The sequence below is a fragment of the Candoia aspera genome, chromosome 8 (assembly GCF_035149785.1).
Source record: "Candoia aspera isolate rCanAsp1 chromosome 8, rCanAsp1.hap2, whole genome shotgun sequence".
NCBI classification, from domain to species: domain Eukaryota; kingdom Metazoa; phylum Chordata; class Lepidosauria; order Squamata; family Boidae; genus Candoia; species Candoia aspera.
The window spans coordinates 75,847,590-75,863,815 of record NC_086160.1 but is presented as its reverse complement, the minus strand read 5'-3'; the positions used below and the strand labels follow the sequence as shown (position 1 = coordinate 75,863,815).

Here is a 16,226-nt window from a genome sequence, read left to right as displayed (position 1 = left end):
TTCACAGGACCAGGCTCCACTGAAGAGCTTGATTGCTGCCAGAATCCTAAGAATGAGGTATGTGAGAATCAGGAGGCTGGGGAAGCGCAAGCAAAACAATTCCCCGGTACATGGAGCATCTTCCTTTTTCCTTCTTATGTACAGGTAGTCCTCACTTAAAGACCACAACTGGGACCGAATTTTGGTTGCTAAGCAAAGTGGTCATTAAGTGAATCCAACCCAATTTTACAACCTTTTTTGCGGTGGTCGTTAAGCAAATCACTTCAGGTGTTAAGCAAACCATGTGGCTGTTAAGTGAATCACATGGTTCCCCGTTGATTTTGCTTGCCAGAAGCTGGCTGGGAAGGTCAAAAATGGTGATCACATGACCACGGGATAATGCAATGGACATAAATGCGAACTGGTTCCAAGCCCCCAAATCGTGATCGTGTGACTGCAGAGATGCTGCTACGGTTGTGCGAGGAGTGGTCATTAGTCATTTTTTCCAGCACCATCGTAAGTCTGAACCATCACTAAACGAATGGTTGTTAAGTGGGGACTACCTGTATTGTGTTTGGGAGCAGGCCAGCAGTTTGAAGCTCTTCCATTTTAACCCTCCCCATGTCTCCCAAGTGGCAGGGAGTTCCACTGCCCACATTTTACAGGCTCCCTTCCCTTGGGAGTAGGCAATGATGGAAAAAGGACTTTTATGATGTGCTTATCTATTATCAAGTTACATGCTGGGATGGCAAGTTGCTAGCTAGACCAGCAAGAACATCAGCTCAGTTGATTAAGAACAACACTGCTTAAATCCAACACCTCACCTTTTCCTTAGCAAAACAGAAATCCAGATCTCCATCTTTCACTGGGGATGTCAAATCGCTCTATCAGTATCCTCCATTAGGATCAACGAGCAGAACTTTACCCCATTGATAATAAAGGTTACGTGACAGAGAAAGATCTTCTTAAAGAGATGAGTGAATTCTGCAGAAATTTAGATAAAGTGAGCCAGGACAGAATATGAGTTCAAAAGCTGAAATGCTAGAAAGCTGAAGAGCTAAATGATTTTAAAAATGCATTAAAGCCACCTAAGGTCACCTCCGCCTTGCTCTGTCCCTCCAGCCAAGCATGTGCAACAGCTAGTAGTCATCGGCCATCAAAAGCTTCATAAATTAAGCTCCACTGAAGCACAGGGTAGGATGTTGGGTGTCTATTCCGCAGCATTCACAGCAGCCCAGCTCAACAACCCACTTTCCATCCACGGATGGAATTGCTACCAGGAACATCCCAGGAGATCGACAGCTTTGTCTCTAGATCCACTGACCACATTCATACAATCAGGGAACTGAATTAACTCCTTTGTCTGGCTTCCACCAATACAGCAAGCTGTAAACAAACCGGATGGGCTACGTTTGTTAAACCAACACCAACACCCCCAACTCAAATTCCAGTTAACTCAGCACCTCTTCTTTGCAAACTGGGTATGCCCAGAAAATGCCCCAAAAAGTTATGCCAACTAACTGCCAAGCAATTCCAAAATATTCTGTCGCAAGCGGACAGCCTTCATGCTTGTGGGTTTTGGTTACGCCCTCGAGTATTCAGAGCCAAGTGCAAATTAATGGTGGGGTGGGTGGGTGGTGGGAAGCGCACCAGCGTCAATTACAACTGTCCTCCCCTCCAAGAGTGTTTCAGTAGGGGTACAAATAACTGGACATTTTTTGTAATTACAGATCAGGGTTTCTAACACAAAATTCTCAATGGCTCTCTTTGCACAACACACTTAACCTGGCTACTTTCGCATTCACACAACACACTAATTTCCCCAGAACTGAACCAAAGATAAAACTAGCATGGTTTGCCAATGTTTAGCCAATTCCAATTTTAACTGACCTGAAAGCGTTGGGTGAATTCAGCCAGAATGTCCAACACAGCTTCCCAGAATAACCAAAGGCAAGATTTCCTAGCCCAATTTTACAGAGACTATGGAGTTTAAGGATTAGCACAACCTTAAGGGAGTCTTAACATTCATTTTACTTGTTGATTGTTAATTGTTGATAATCTCTTGGAAGTTTATTTCCTGATCTAATGCAAACTTAAAGCTCTACCAGGGTATACCGATCAGCTTCCAATTCACTCCAAATAAGCCATTTTTACCACCCACCCCCATCTCTGCTTCCGACAGGGTTCTTCTATCCTCCAAATTGGAAAATCCAAACTCATTAAGGTAACTCTGTCATTCCAGAGCAGCTACAGTGACTGAAGCAACTAATATATTGATTAAGTAAAATTCTGCACTGCTACCCTGGCATATGCCATTTCCAGTCCTACATAAGAAAGAGAAAAGGGTGAAGTGTTTTCCATTGCGCTTGGGACTCTGATCCGGCCTCCTTCAACTGAAAATCTTCAAGTGTGTTGGACTTCAGTGGCCAGCATCTTTTGTCAGTTTCACCAGGGACAACGATGATGATGATGATGATTTATACCATCAATTGCCATACTCTAACAGCAATTTGTGATAGAAATTCAAAGAACAATAGGTCAACTTATTAAAATAATGCCTAAAAATAAAAATCCTGGGCAACCGAATCCTGCAAAGCTGGGGAACACCACCCTAAGGAAGGCTGAGCCAACCCTTCCATGGGCTTTTGATTCTGTGGGATGCTGGAGGGCAGATCAGGTTGAGGGTGGATTTTCACGACAGGCAAGGCAAGGAAAATTTACTAGGAACTTAGTGGCTCAGGCTGTTTGCAAGCCTGGCCCTCGTCTCATTTGCTGGGTTCAGACAGCATCAGTAAACCTGGGTGAATGCAAGACACAGCTGTGTTCGCATGACATATAGTGCCCAAACTTGTCCGCTCTACAACGGGGAACGTGAGGACCGGTTTGCACTGTTCACACCTCACCTACTCAGGGCTGGGTTCCCCCCATAGGTTGGACCACAAGCTACTCAGCCTCCATCTTATCCTAGTTTGGCATGTGGTGCGGCCAGCCAGCCCTCTGAACGCAAGGGGCCCATTGCTTGGGGAGAAAGAGGAGCAGAGCCGCAGAATCGTTCTTCTTGGCTTGAGGGGAAGAAAGCAGGCTTGGAAAGGAAGCCCTTAAAGGGCGGCGGGGGGGGGGTTATTTGGGGGACGGGGGCCTGCGGATAGGGCCCTGTAAAAGGGGGACTTGGGCAACGGGAGGACGACAGTCAGGCAAACGGGGGGGGGGGGCGGGAGACATGGATGGAGGGGGGTGCGTATGGGAAACTTTCAGGGGCTCCAGGCAGAATGGATGTACTTTCCGAGGCTGGAGACTTGGGGCCTGGGGGGGGGGGCAGCGAAGACCAGGGCGAGGCATCCTGGGGGCTTCCACGGGAAGGGGGGAGAGCAGGGGCGCTGCTGGGGAAGCGGCGCCGGGGGCAACGGGGGGCTCCGCGAGGCCGCCGAGCCCAGCGCGCCCCTCCCGCGGTCATCCCCGCCGCCGCCGCCGCCGCCTCCGTCCGTCCCCTGGAGTCCGCCCCTCCCCGGATGATGTCAGCCTGCTCGGCCCGGTGGCCGCAGCCCCCTCCTCCCTGGGGAGGCGGAGGGAGGCGGCATGGCCCGGCTCGGCCCGGCCGGAGGAGGCGGCGGCGGCGGCGGCCCCGTCCCCCTGCGGCTGGAGGCTGCGCCCGGGCCCGCGCCGCACTGGCTGGCCGTGTTGATGGTGCTGCTGCCGGACGACGAGGAGGACGAGGACGGGGACGGGGAAGACGAGGAGAGCGGCCAGGCCGGCCGTCGGAGGCGGCGGCGGCGGCGGCGGTGGCGGCGATCAGCGGGCGCTCCGGCTGCCGGGCTGCTCCCCGGGGACCCGCGGCGGAGGCTGCTGCTGCTGCTGCTGCCGGCGAATGGGGCCGGAGGCGGCGGGGGAAGCGGCGGCGGCGGCGGCGGCGGCCCGCGCTCCGACCTGCCCGTGGCCCCGGTAAAGTCCGCAGCCGGCGAGGGGAGGGGAGGGGAGGGGAGCCCGCCGGCCGCCGCCGCCGCCGCCGCTCGGTGCCCGCGCGCTCTCGCAGCCCTGGCAGCCCTCCGCCCGCCTGCCCGAACTTTTCCTCCGGCGGCGGCGGATCCGTCCCCCGCGCCCCAATCCCATCCCATCCCGGCCCGGCTCGGCCGCCCGCCTCACCTCCGCCGCCGCCCGGCTCTGTCCCCGCTACCCGGCCGCTGCATCCCGGGCGCGCTCCGCTCCGGCACGGGTCCCGTGGCCCCGGGCGCAGCCTCGCCTGGCGGCCCTGCCCTCGCCAGCCTCGCCGCGCCGCGCCTCCTGCTCGCCGGCCTCCCCCTCCCCCGCCCTCCCCGCCCCCCGTCCCCGGGGGCTCCGGCGCTCCGCTCTGATTCCTCCACCCTCTGCCCGCCGCGGCGTCCCCACCCAGCGCTTGCCTCCCTCCTGCCCTCCGGTCCCACCCCCGCCCCGCCGCCGGGAAGCAAACAAACCAGCCCCGCGCCCGCCCGCGCCCGGATTGTCACCCCGACACCTCGGGGCGGCCGGAGCAGCGGCGGGCAGGTGGCGCGGGGGCCCCTTCCTCCCCCCCGAGCTGGGCTGCGGGTCTCGGCCGACGCCGGGCTTCCGCGGGAGCCGCCTCCTCCCCCGCCCCCGCGGTCCTCCTCCGGCGGACGGACCGGCCGAGGAGAGCCGGGAGCCCCAAACTTTCTGCGCGTCCCTCCGCGCCGAGCCCCGCGGAGCCCCTGGCTGGGGGCTGGGATTGTTTTGGTTGGCAGGCGGCACACGCGCGCGCACCAGGCACACCCCCCTCTCCGCGCCCGTCAAAAGCAGTTTTGATGTTCTCCATCCAGGAGAGTCTGGCCAGAGGCGGGCTGACCATGAAGGAAGAGCCTTTGACCGGAGGACTGTCAGCTGTCCGGTCTTGGATGCAGACCACTGGCGTTCTGGATGCCCACACGGCTCTGCAAAGGTAGGACCGAAGGGGCCCTTCCTCCCTCCCTTCCTCCCCCCCCCCCAGTCGGTTGAGTGGAGGAGGGAGGGTGGGGACCTGCCACGGAGCTGGTCCATGTCCTCCACTCCCTCTCCCCTGCCTCAGTTTCCCCTCCGGTCTGGGAACCCTCTGAGGTTTTGAATGCCTGCTTCTGCAGGAAGTTGAGAGCAAGGGCAGAAGGTGGCATCTCCCTCCAATGGGGAAAAAAAATACAAAATACAAACTAAGTGCTGCCTTCTTCAGCTCTAGAAACTGATCTGAACTGGATTAACAAACCAGGAATGTTGATTTCCTAAAAGATGGTAGCTTGAGTGGGCGCAAAGAACAGGGGACTTGGTGGAAGACGGCTGTGATGGCCAGCACCGTCGTCCTTGGGGCCATGTCATAGGCATAGCTGACCCTGTGTCAGAGCATCAAACTGAGTAGGTCAAGTGGCCAAGCAGGGAGGTGAGGAAGGGATAAACACTTTTCGTTTATCCCCTTCCTTGGTGCTCTTCAAGGACCATCAGGACTTCCCTGGAAGTCACTGTTTTCAGCCATCGCTTCTTCTGGCAGAACCAAAAGCCATTTGGGCTGGAACTGGCAGGAGACGCCGGAGAGCACTTGCGTGAAGATTGGTCTGAGGCTGGTGTGATGTTTCTGGGACTTACTATAAGTGGCTGGAAAGTGTTCCTTGAAAGTAACACTTCTGGATGGAAAAGCCAAACCCTGCAGGAAAGAGTTAGGCTGATTTCTCATTCAGTAACACCCACTCCTGCAATTTTTCAACTTTCAAATTATCTTGTAAAGTTCTTTTTTTTAAAAAGACATTAGTAGTTTTGAAAAATTCTATTGATTTAACTATCTTCCCTCTCCAGTTCTAAAAAAGCAAAACCGTCTCCCATCTTTCTCTTTGTGGCTAGATTTCTCCACATCTCAAATCCGCCTCCCTTCCTCTTTCTTTCTGTCTCTTACAATTATTTCTGTCAGTCAATAAACAGGGTTATATGAATCATTTCTCCCAGGGCTTGACGAGTATGGGAGTTTGTTCCTTTTGATTTAAATTGATTTTCTATTGATCACAAATGTTCCCTGACCTTTGACATCCAATCTTGCTTGGCATGTAGTTCAGCTTGGTTAAACAAAGGAAATAAGAGTTAGGTTGCATAGCTAACAAATTAGGTGGGTGGGACAGACAGAACGATGCTTCTCCCGTTCCCAACCCATTTTTCTCCAGGACCTGGTTCACCTAAGATTCCAACTGAATTGAATTTTGGCGTCTGCCAGTCCATAGACTTCGATCTCTCTCTGCCAGCCTTCTGCATCTGTTTTAGTTTGAGGGTGGGATACCAGGCCCACGTCCTCCTTGTGGTGACACACAGTCTGAGGACTGTGCCCCAGGAAGGAATCCTGAGATGCAATTTGTAAATTCACTAATGCTTCCTCCTTGTCCAACTGTGCTGGGGCCAAAGCGTTGCCACAATTGATTCAATTCTTCCAGCACTGTTGTTCCCCCACCACACACAAATATTTCAAGTCTTTCAGCAGCCCTACAGCTCAATCTTTAGTTAAGCATATAAGATAGTAGGTAATGTGAAAACCATATGCCTGAAATGATCATCCTGGTGTGTGGACTAGGGGGCCTGATGCTGCAAGTGGCATTGCCCTGTCTTTCTATGTTTTCAGTGGGCAATCCCCTCCAAAGCTGCTCTGTGCCATCACGAAGAGTGCAGAGCAAAATGTGCCATTAAGCCCCAAAGGCTACACAGTTCTGATGGTATCTGATCCTCAATCATTATTAGCCAAGAGGCAGGGTTTACCTAGTTGATTGCTGGGGTTTTAGTCTAGTTCTCTCTGGGTCCAACCTGTTTCTAGATTTTGGTTCAGTTCTCTGACCCAGGGCCAGGCGGCTCCAGCTGAGTTCAGCAAAGGAATTATGTAGATCTGGCTTTGCGGGTTACAGTGAGTTGAGTATTGCCTGAAAGTGAATGCATTTAGCAGTCACTGGATCACACAATAAGTGGGTAGATTTGGCCTAATGACAGGTGAAGGGTGTATAGTAAAAGAATAGAGGAAGGGGCCCCAAGCTAAGGAAATCTACGTCAAACATGTGAGTGTTCTTGCCTTCTTTCTCTGGGGGCCTCATTCCAATATTCCACTTTTTCCAGATTTTGCTCTGGACTGTACCATTCCACTTGTTAAACGAAATCTGCCTTTTCAGGGAGTAACTCTGGAAAAGGCAGAGGTTCATCATGACAAGGATCCACATTTTTGGAATATTCCTCATTCTTGCTCGAACCATCTGGGCTGAATTCATTCAGAAAGAATCATTACTTGCTTGCTTTTCTTTTTTTTTTATGTTGGCCTGGAGAGAAATGTGTATCTATCTATACACTTCTTGGGCCAAGGGGAAGAGAAAACACCTCCTTTTTCCATAAATTATATTCTTGCCTTTCTCTTTAAAGCAGCCTGAGCAAGGCATTTTTTAAAATTCCACACCATAATTTTTTCCCTAGAGTCATCTAAGTGGACCAGAGTAAGTCCAACGTTCATTCTCCCTTCTTTCCAGTTCAGACCTGCTTAATCTAACTACTCACTTTCCTGCCTTCAACCCACCCCTCCCTCCATTTCGGTATCAGTATTTCTTCTCTCCCCACCAGAGTGAGAGAAACAGGTAGATTCACTTCGCTTCGCTCACAGCGGTCACCAGCAAAGCCCACCTGGATTGGCAGAGCATGTTGAGGTTGAGAGAAGGTTTCACCAGAGCAAGAAATACATTGAGCTTTCTTTGGAGTCAAGGCACAAAAGGGCTAAACTATTCCATCTTGTTGTGACAAATCCGGGCATCTTATTTCATTTATTATTGGATTTACACCCTGCCTTCCTGTTCACCTGATAATCAAAGCAGTTTGCAAAGCAAAGAGAATTAGTCCTTTCTTGGTATTTTCTTCCAACGTTCATACAGTTGCAATCTGGATAAAAATCAGAGTTGAAAGAAAAAATCTTTGGGGAAGAGATTTGGGGAAGTCCTCTTTTGGACAGCTTGGAAATGTCTGTCCCGGTGGGTTGGCTTACCTCCCTGAGATATCAAGCTGCCCACCTTCCCATGCCTGTAATTTTTAACATCTGGTGATTCTGAATTCCAGTTCAGGGGAAACGTAGCAAATCTGGCCTTGATGGAAAAAGTGGGATCTGCTATGTCCAGAGTTAACCCTTGGTTTCTCTTAAGCTTTGCCTTGCGCTCCCCTTGCTCAGTCCATAACACTGATGTGCCTTCGCACAATGAACAGCAGCAGCTGGCAGGGGCCCCCGAGGCGATAAATAAAAATAAATAATAATGAATTGGCCACCAGCACTCAGATCCAACCACAACAAATGAATTCAGTCTTGCAGTTGCGCACGTATTTGAACAAACAGGTCTTCCTCGTTTCAGGAGGACTCTGGCGGTCTGCATCCAGCAGCCTAGGGCTGGAATTGTGTGGGGTTTTTAACTCAGTGGGGAGAACGGCCTATCCATCTGAGCCAAGAATCACTTTGGGTTTGATGCTGAATCGTGAGCAGTGATCGCTCAGCCTCTCACCGGGAGGTCTGCGAACCTTCGTGCTTCCAGAGAAGGACTCCGATGTTTGTTAAGCTAGGAAGTTCATTTATGCGGGAAATTAAGGGGGAAAGCAAAAACTGTGCAGTTTGTGTGGACCGGTTCTGAACAGACTTGAATCCCAGTAGCCCGGCTGAATTACAATCTAGGATGGGTTGGCCATTTAGTACCAACCCTTTGCAAGCAAAAAAAAAAAAAAAAAATCCCACTGTGGTGCAGAATTAGCTTTGTTGACAAAAAATAAAGGGAGAAATGAAGGCGCTGATTTTAGGATTAGGACAGAGGCGAGGCTGACTTCCCCTGTGATCTTGGGCACTTGGCTCAACTGAGGAGAAAGGACCAGATGCTGCTGGGGAAGGTGAGAAGCAGCTTTCAGATTACCTTTCATCCTTCAGCAGCAGTCTGAATTCTGTAACCTTCGCCGAGAGCAAACGTCCTCCCTGCTGATCTGTTGTGTTACATTCTGAAAAAACAGAGAAAGAGAGAAGTTTCCACAGGGACAGGTTTTTAGGATCCATGCGAAGCACGCGGCTTGCTTGCGGGATTCACTTTGGAGTTACCAAATTAGCCATCTGTGGATAAAAGATCGATGATGGGGAGATGAAAAGAGAAATGGAAGGGAGATCATTATGATGGCAGCTCCCAGCCCGCTCAGTTTTATTTCGAGGAGAAGATCCCTTGCAAGAGAAGTCTCTGGTCTGAAATCTGTGGTCTTTGGTACCAGATTTCTTTAGATTTTGGGAGGCTGGGCTGTTACATTGGCGTTTCTCTCACCAGTTTGCCCACCTGGGAACACTGTGATGCTTAAGGATAAAATCAGCATCTGAATTCATGACCTACCAGTTAATCAGCCAGAATTTTGGCCCCGCTAACTAGAGGCTTTGCGCAAAATGTTTCTCCCTCTTCCCAAGGTGCGGGTTGCTTCTCCGTGCTGCTTCCACATGGATTTTCCAGGTGTAGTTTTGGGGTTGGACGAGCCTGTGTCTGTACTGCTGATTTCCGGGGTGGGGTGAGCCACCTTTGACTGCAGATCCGAAGTCTGGCCGAGTGCAGAATGTATCCACACTTACTGGAGTGTTCAAACCAAATAGGGTTCAAAGTGGTCACCGTTTGGCATCCTGTCCTAGTTCAAGATTAGGTAAAGGTAAAGGTAAAGGTTTCCCTTGACATTAAGTCCAGTCGTGTCCGACTCTAGGGGGCGGTGCTCATCTCCGTCTCAAAGCCGAAGAGCCGGCATTTGTCCGTAGACACTTCCGTGGTCATGTGGCCAGCATGACTAAACGGAACGCCGTTACCTGCCCGCCGAAGCGGTACCTATCAATCTACTCACATTGGCATGTTTTCGAACTGCTAGGTTGGCAGGAGCTGGGACTAGCAACGGGAGCTCACCCCGCCACGCGGATTCGAACCGCCGACCTTCCAATCGGCAAGCTCAGCAGCTCAGTGGTTTAACCCGCAGCACCACCGCGTCCCAGCTAGTTCAGGATTAAGGCAGTTACTTTTAAAAGCCTCAGATTAGTTGGGCCCCACATGCTTGAAAGACTGTTTTCTCTTGCATGATCTTGAGAGCAGCAGACACTCCCGGCCCTTCACCGTCTCTGCAGCCAAGGCTGGGGGCTCTACACCATGGCTGCATTCAGGCAACACAGCGACCCGGGTCACGGAAAGGTGCAGCAGATGTACTTGCAGAAGCTGTGTAAACCCAGCACTTTAAGTTGGTTTACGCTGCTGCATGGGGTGTACCCAGCACTCGGTTTAATGCCGTGATAGGGCAGTGTTTTGTGTGGCTTTTTGGCAAGGAGCTGAACACTCTTCCCATCCCATCCATCGTGGTGGAATGGGGCTGCTGTTGATTAATTTAGCCTTCTCGTGAGACAAAATGAGGTGATTCATTTTTATATGCATTCGGATTGGCTTTTGATGGGTTTTCTTTCGCATCGGAGGTTGCACTGAGCAATGGCAAACTCGGGGGCCTGGAAACCAAAGAAAACCATACATTTTGCTTTTGCACTTCCACGCAGGCAGCCGTTCGCTAGTGGCTGCCCTTATGGCTCTCCCATCTCCCTTTCCAAAAATCGTGAAAAGCTACCCGTCCACTTTCAAGGCTGGAGAACCAGGTTCTTGTGGGGAACGATAACCAGATTGTTCCCCTGGTGTTGAAAGGAAGAGGGGAATTGTATGCGGCAGAAGCCCAGAATACGGAAGGAGGGGTACAGTGCAAGGAAAGTGAAGGTGACATCGGTCCTTGCCATGGGGCACAAGTTGGATGTGTTGGAACTACAATTCCCAGGGTTCCTAGCCAGGCTTAAGTCCCATTGGCTAGGAATTCTGAAAGATGGAGTCTCAGCCGCTCTGTCACAAGGGAGGCTGTGGGAGAGTGGCGTAGTTGTGACTTGAAGCAGAAGAATGGGTTCCCCTAAGGTTTTCCAATCTAGCTATAGGATGGGCATTGCCTAAAATTGAAAGACCAGGATCAGGGTAGCGTCAAAAGAGTCAAGATGGTGGCTACGACAGAGTGATCAGAGGTGTGCATTTTTTTAATGTGCTTTATGGAATCCAGGGTCTCTTTCCTGTTGATCTGGCCTGAGAGCATCTTGCAGGTTCGGTTTAATAAAACATACAGTATGTGGTTTAACGCCCACATTATGTGCACCTCCCTGTCCATCTCCTGTTTTGTAAGGCACCTGCACACAGCAAGCCTTTAATTGGTGAGTGTATGGAAACGATGACGAGGAATAGCACCAAGTGGGTAAATTAGTTTCCCCAGTGGGCAGGTATAAGTTCCATCATCTCTTCCACCAAGTGATGGAAGTGATGGAGTGCGTCAGTTGGAGAAGGGCAGGAGAAGCAGCAGAAAGTCATCCCCCTATGTGGTGCCTTGTCTCCCCTCCAAAATCCAGCTGGTGAGTCAACAGGACAGTGGTTGCACGCTGCAAGGCAAAACAGCTGTCTCAAGCAAGTAAGCCAAGTCATGTGCGACAGAGGAGAGCAGAGAAATGGACGCCATTGGCTAATCTGGGGGAAGGTGGGATGGGGTAGAGGTGTGCTTAGGATTAGGTTTAGGGAGATCTTTCCTGATGAGTGAAAAATGAAGTCCTCCAAGATTATAGGACTAATAATGGTAGTTATTATTTGTCAATGATAGTTTTATTATTGTTAGGGGCTGCTTCCATGGCTAATGTTCTTCCTTCTTTCCTTCTCTCTCTTTCCCTCTTTTTCACCCATCCTTTATTAAAGTGGAATCTTGTAACCCTTCCTTGTGAGTAAACCCCTTAAGCTGAACAGGCCTTTCCTCTAAGAGCTGCAGGAGATTGCAGGCTTCATGCCACGAGGGAAGAACCTCCCCTGCTTTTGTTGTTTAAAAAACAGAGTCACCAAGATTGGGACCCTGGTGAAAAGCCCACAAAGTTTTTCATTGGTCTGTTCCTGGGCTTGGAATTGCTCTTGAAAAACAAGCCATTTCCTGGGAAGTTGGGGGTGTGTGTGCAAATTTCAGGCTTCCCTGCCTCACCCACTTGCAGCAGGAGAGAATATCAATCCCAAGCTACATGTGGTATTTCTGGCCTCCCGAAGAAGGCATTTTTAGGCAAATTCCCCCATAAAATGCCCCAGGTGGGGGGCAAGCTTATCCCCTGTGCTTTTTCTAGAAGAAAGTCCAGATTGTATAAAGCAATAGGGCATTTTGCAGAATTTGCACCCCCATGAGGATCAAGCACACTTCGGTGCCTTCAGACCAGTGCAGCCAAAAGCTTGATGGGTGGGGGGGCAATGGCAGATTGCAGTCTCACTGACCCTAATGGAGCCAGGCAGATACGCCTGTGTGTGTGTGTGTGTGTGTGTGTGTCCGTGTGTGATGGTCCTCGCCGCGGCTTCCTGGCGGTCCGGTGCATGGCCGAGGTGCCTTTCCTGTAACAGCCCCGCGCTGGTCTGCTTTGCTAGGAAATGCTCTGATTTCCTTGAATAATTAATGGAAGTCTCTCCAGCGTCAGGGACTGGAGAAGCCCCGCATCTGCCTTCCCTCCTCCCTCATTCCTGAGGCCTTTGGGGAAATGGAGATGGAATCAAATGCAGGTGTGCCTCCTTGGCCAGAAGAGATGGAGAGAAAGCGAAGCTGCAGTTGGAAAGTTTCTCTGTCTTAACCCTTTTCTTCATCGGCCGGGGCCCGTGCTGGTGGGCCGGGCTTCACGGTCAGGTGCCGACCGACTCAGGGATCCGGGAGTCGGAATCCGAAGCATCTAGAGGCAGGGCAAGATTGGGAAGGAATTGAGGGATTCCGGAATGAAAGGGTACCCCTAAGGTCATCCAGTCCAGCCCTCTCTGTGCAGGAAAACCAGCTAACCCATCCAGAAGAGATGGCCGTGTGTACTCATGCGTTTTATGGATAAATGTTGGAGTGTGAATGTCCCCACTGCTGTTACTGTTGTCCTAGCAAGGTCCTATCCACCATGAAATGCTACCTCAGGCATTTGCCTACGGGCAAACGTGGCCCTTGGGTTCCTAGCCTTGAAGTACATGGAACCTTCACAACAGCCCTGCAGAGCAGGCCAGGGTCCCAATATTGCCCAGTGGGGGGCGGAGAGAGAGAGAGAGAGAGAGATTCTGAAAATCCCAAATTTCGAATGCAAGACTTTTCTTCCCCGATTCCAAACGCTACCTCCTAGCCTCTGCCGCAGCTCATGATAGCTGGGAAAAGGCGGTGGCAAGCAGAACGCCACAGAAACAGGTCACAAGTCTGGGAAAAAAGAGTTTTAGTAGCCCTTGAGCCTCCCACCCAGGAAATGAGCTCCTGTTAATCATTTGTGGAGCAGAGAGAGAAGAAACAGCTTTCACAACACACCCTTTCCTGCTCTTCAGCCGATGAATCCGGCACATCCCAACCAGGCAGCGTCCTTCCCTTTTCTTTTCTTGCAGCTGATCCTGTCACCAGACTCTTTTAAAATATAAAACCCGGGCAGTCCGTGAAATTTAAGGCAGCAAAGGGAACGCTCAAGATGGAGCGTTGTCTGGCCCTTCCAACGTTGATGCCCTATTGCAGTTTTTACTAGGATTGGGCAGTGATTAAATACAGGGTGATACTGTTAACTTGCACATCGTTAATGTGATTTTAATTAAAGGCTTAATTAAATGAAATCCATTTTACACTTTGCCCTGCTCCTGTCCCCTTGGGCTGGCTGAATGCGTCCCTTGGAGAGAAAGAAATAGTGCCCTCTGAATGCAGTCCAGGGCATGCAACAGCGGCTGCCAACTTGCCTTTTTTGACCCCCCTCCCATTGGACCAGTGGGCTCTTCTTAAACTCCAGTGTTACCAGTCAATAAACTGGGCTAACTCAGGCATTAAGAGCCTTTTAAAAGCCACTCAAACAAATCGGGGGGGGGGGGCAATTCCATAAATGGGGGTGGGCACCCAAAAGGCCTCCAATAGCCATCTCTGCAATTGTGGCCTCGGTATTCAACATTAAATATTTGCATTACGGCATGCTCAGGCTTCGTTCTCCATTCGGCCATCAGCCATCTGGTTTGGGAGGCGCGCACCATGGACAGACATTGGTAAAGTCTTCATTTCTGTCTTTCGTCTTCTGTCTTCATTTCTGGGGACTTCAGGGAGAGATTTTCTTGGCCGCCACCCAGAGGTGACTTGCCATTGTCCTCTTGTGGGATGTTTTTCAATTTCCCTGTCTAGGCCACAATCCTGAGATTTCCTAGTGGCCTCCCATCCAAAACTAACCAGGCCTGACTGTCCAGCTTCTGAGCCCAGACAAGCTCAGTCTGCTTTGGAGGACAGATGGGGCTTTTACCCATGACCGAACCTGGAATTTGACCCGACGTCCGAGGCTGGCTTTCCCATTTTTATCTCTCCTGTATGGAAGGGATAATGCTGCAAGATAGTCCTCCGCCTACAAGTTCCCCAAGTAGCAAGTGCTGGATTATTTATTAGAAAATCGGCAATTCTTGGACATACATCATTATTCTCCCTCTCCCTCTCTTTCTTATTCCAAGCCTCCTGGAGTTGCAACTGAGACAGAGGTGGTCCCTTAGTCTGATTAAGCCAATAAATAAATGAAATGAATGCCAGGTGCATCATGCTTTGCCCTTACCCTCTTTAAAAAAGACAGTTGTGGGGGCTCGGGGGTTATTTTCGAGTCCTCCGTCTGCCTGTCTCTCTCTCTCTCTCTCTCTCTCAGCTTTCTGCTACTGCTGACTTTTTCAAAAGATGACATTGGAGATTGCCATAAAGCCAGCAACGCAACAACACTTAAATCGTGAGCCTGGTACTAAAAAGGGGGTCAGGTTTCTTGCCTTCTGTCACCTGCTTTTCCCCTGCAAGTTGCAGGCAGACTTCCCCTGCTGGGGCGTTTCGTTCTGCTTCTCCACCCCACCCCGCCTCGCCCTGCTCAGATATCTTGCTTCAGTTGGTCCCCCCTCCTCGTAGAATCCAGACGCGAACAATGTTTATTCGGATCATGGGTTTGGAATCCTTGAGATCTGTTTGCATCTGCAGAGCAATCCTTTGCAGGTGTCTTAAAACGTAAAGCATGTCAGACTCTTACGTTTTAAGAGATGTGCCCAGCAAGTTGAACTCAATGGGGTTTACTCCCAGGTTACGGGCTGTAGTATTGCACTTCCCAGATTAAAATGTCTCAGGACCTTAGTAGGTGCAGGCGGGTGGCCCCACGCTGTTTCTGCCACTGGCTGGAATTAAACTGCACTGAATTCAACATGGCTACATTTCCTCTGAGATCTCCTGCCTGTGTCAGACCAGTAATTCTATCATCCCCTGCCAGCATGACTGGGAATGATGGGACTTGTGGTCAGGCACACCTGGAGAAAGCTGAGTTGGGGACGTTTGTGCTGTATGATGAAATAGCCCCCTGTCTTGGCGTCCCCCACCGTAGCTTCTCTAGTGCAGCAAAAGGTGGTTCTGATGTTGGTAAAACAGCTTCTTGTCTGCAAGTTGCTTTTTCCTGATGAGAATAAATGGAGGCGGGGAGGAATGAATGAAGTTTTATTTTCATGCAGGAGAGGGGCCTCGATTACTAGCTTCCTTGTATTTCTGTGTGTTTTAAGAGGAAATAGGTGCTAAGTCTTCTCCCTTAAGAATACAAACACGGGCAATGGAATAGTTCGCAAAAGCTGTTCCAGGAAAACGGGGAGGTGATTCATCCCTAATCCTCCAGTTGTGAACAGCCAGGAGAAATAACTCCATTTGGACCTGAAAAGGAGGAATGATTTACTTAAAGACACAAAACCCCTCTTGTCACACTTCTCCTGTTGTGATAGGCTGGTGCAGCAATTGTGTTTCATGGAAAAGGAGCCACCTTTTATTATAGCTGGACAAAACAGCGAACAGCAGAAATGTGCCAGATTTGGATCCAGAACACTTAATGCCGCTTCACAACCAATGCTGATTGGCACCTTTGCTGCAGCTGTTGACTCCTTCTTACGGGAATCGTGGCTTTTCCTGAGTTGTGTGGGTGAGAAAAAGATAAATTGGAGTCGTGATGTTAAGCAACAGTGGGGTGGTGATGCCAACTGATATAGCGAGGATCCAAAATACAGGTAGTCCTCACTTAATGACCATTCGTTTAGTGACAGTTCAGACTTACGATGGTGCTAAAAAACTGACTTGCAACTGGTACTCACACTTACGACTGTCACAGCGGTCACGTGATCGCGATTTGGGCGCTTGGCAACCAGTTCGCATTTATGACTGTCACAGCATCT

General features: G+C 50.6%; 1 protein-coding gene across 1 annotated transcript in view; it reads left to right on the top strand.

Annotated features, from left to right (window-relative positions):
- Window positions 1–3,595: 3,595 nt before the first annotated feature.
- Window positions 3,596–16,226, top strand: part of LOC134501944 (transcription factor COE1-like) — an 86,857-nt gene continuing 74,226 nt past the window's right edge. The window contains exons 1-2 of the mRNA XM_063309968.1: window positions 3,596–3,918; window positions 4,788–4,906. Of these exons, the coding sequence (XP_063166038.1) occupies window positions 3,661–3,918; window positions 4,788–4,906 (377 nt within the window). The 5' untranslated portion in view covers window positions 3,596–3,660. The remainder of the gene's footprint in view (window positions 3,919–4,787; window positions 4,907–16,226) is intronic.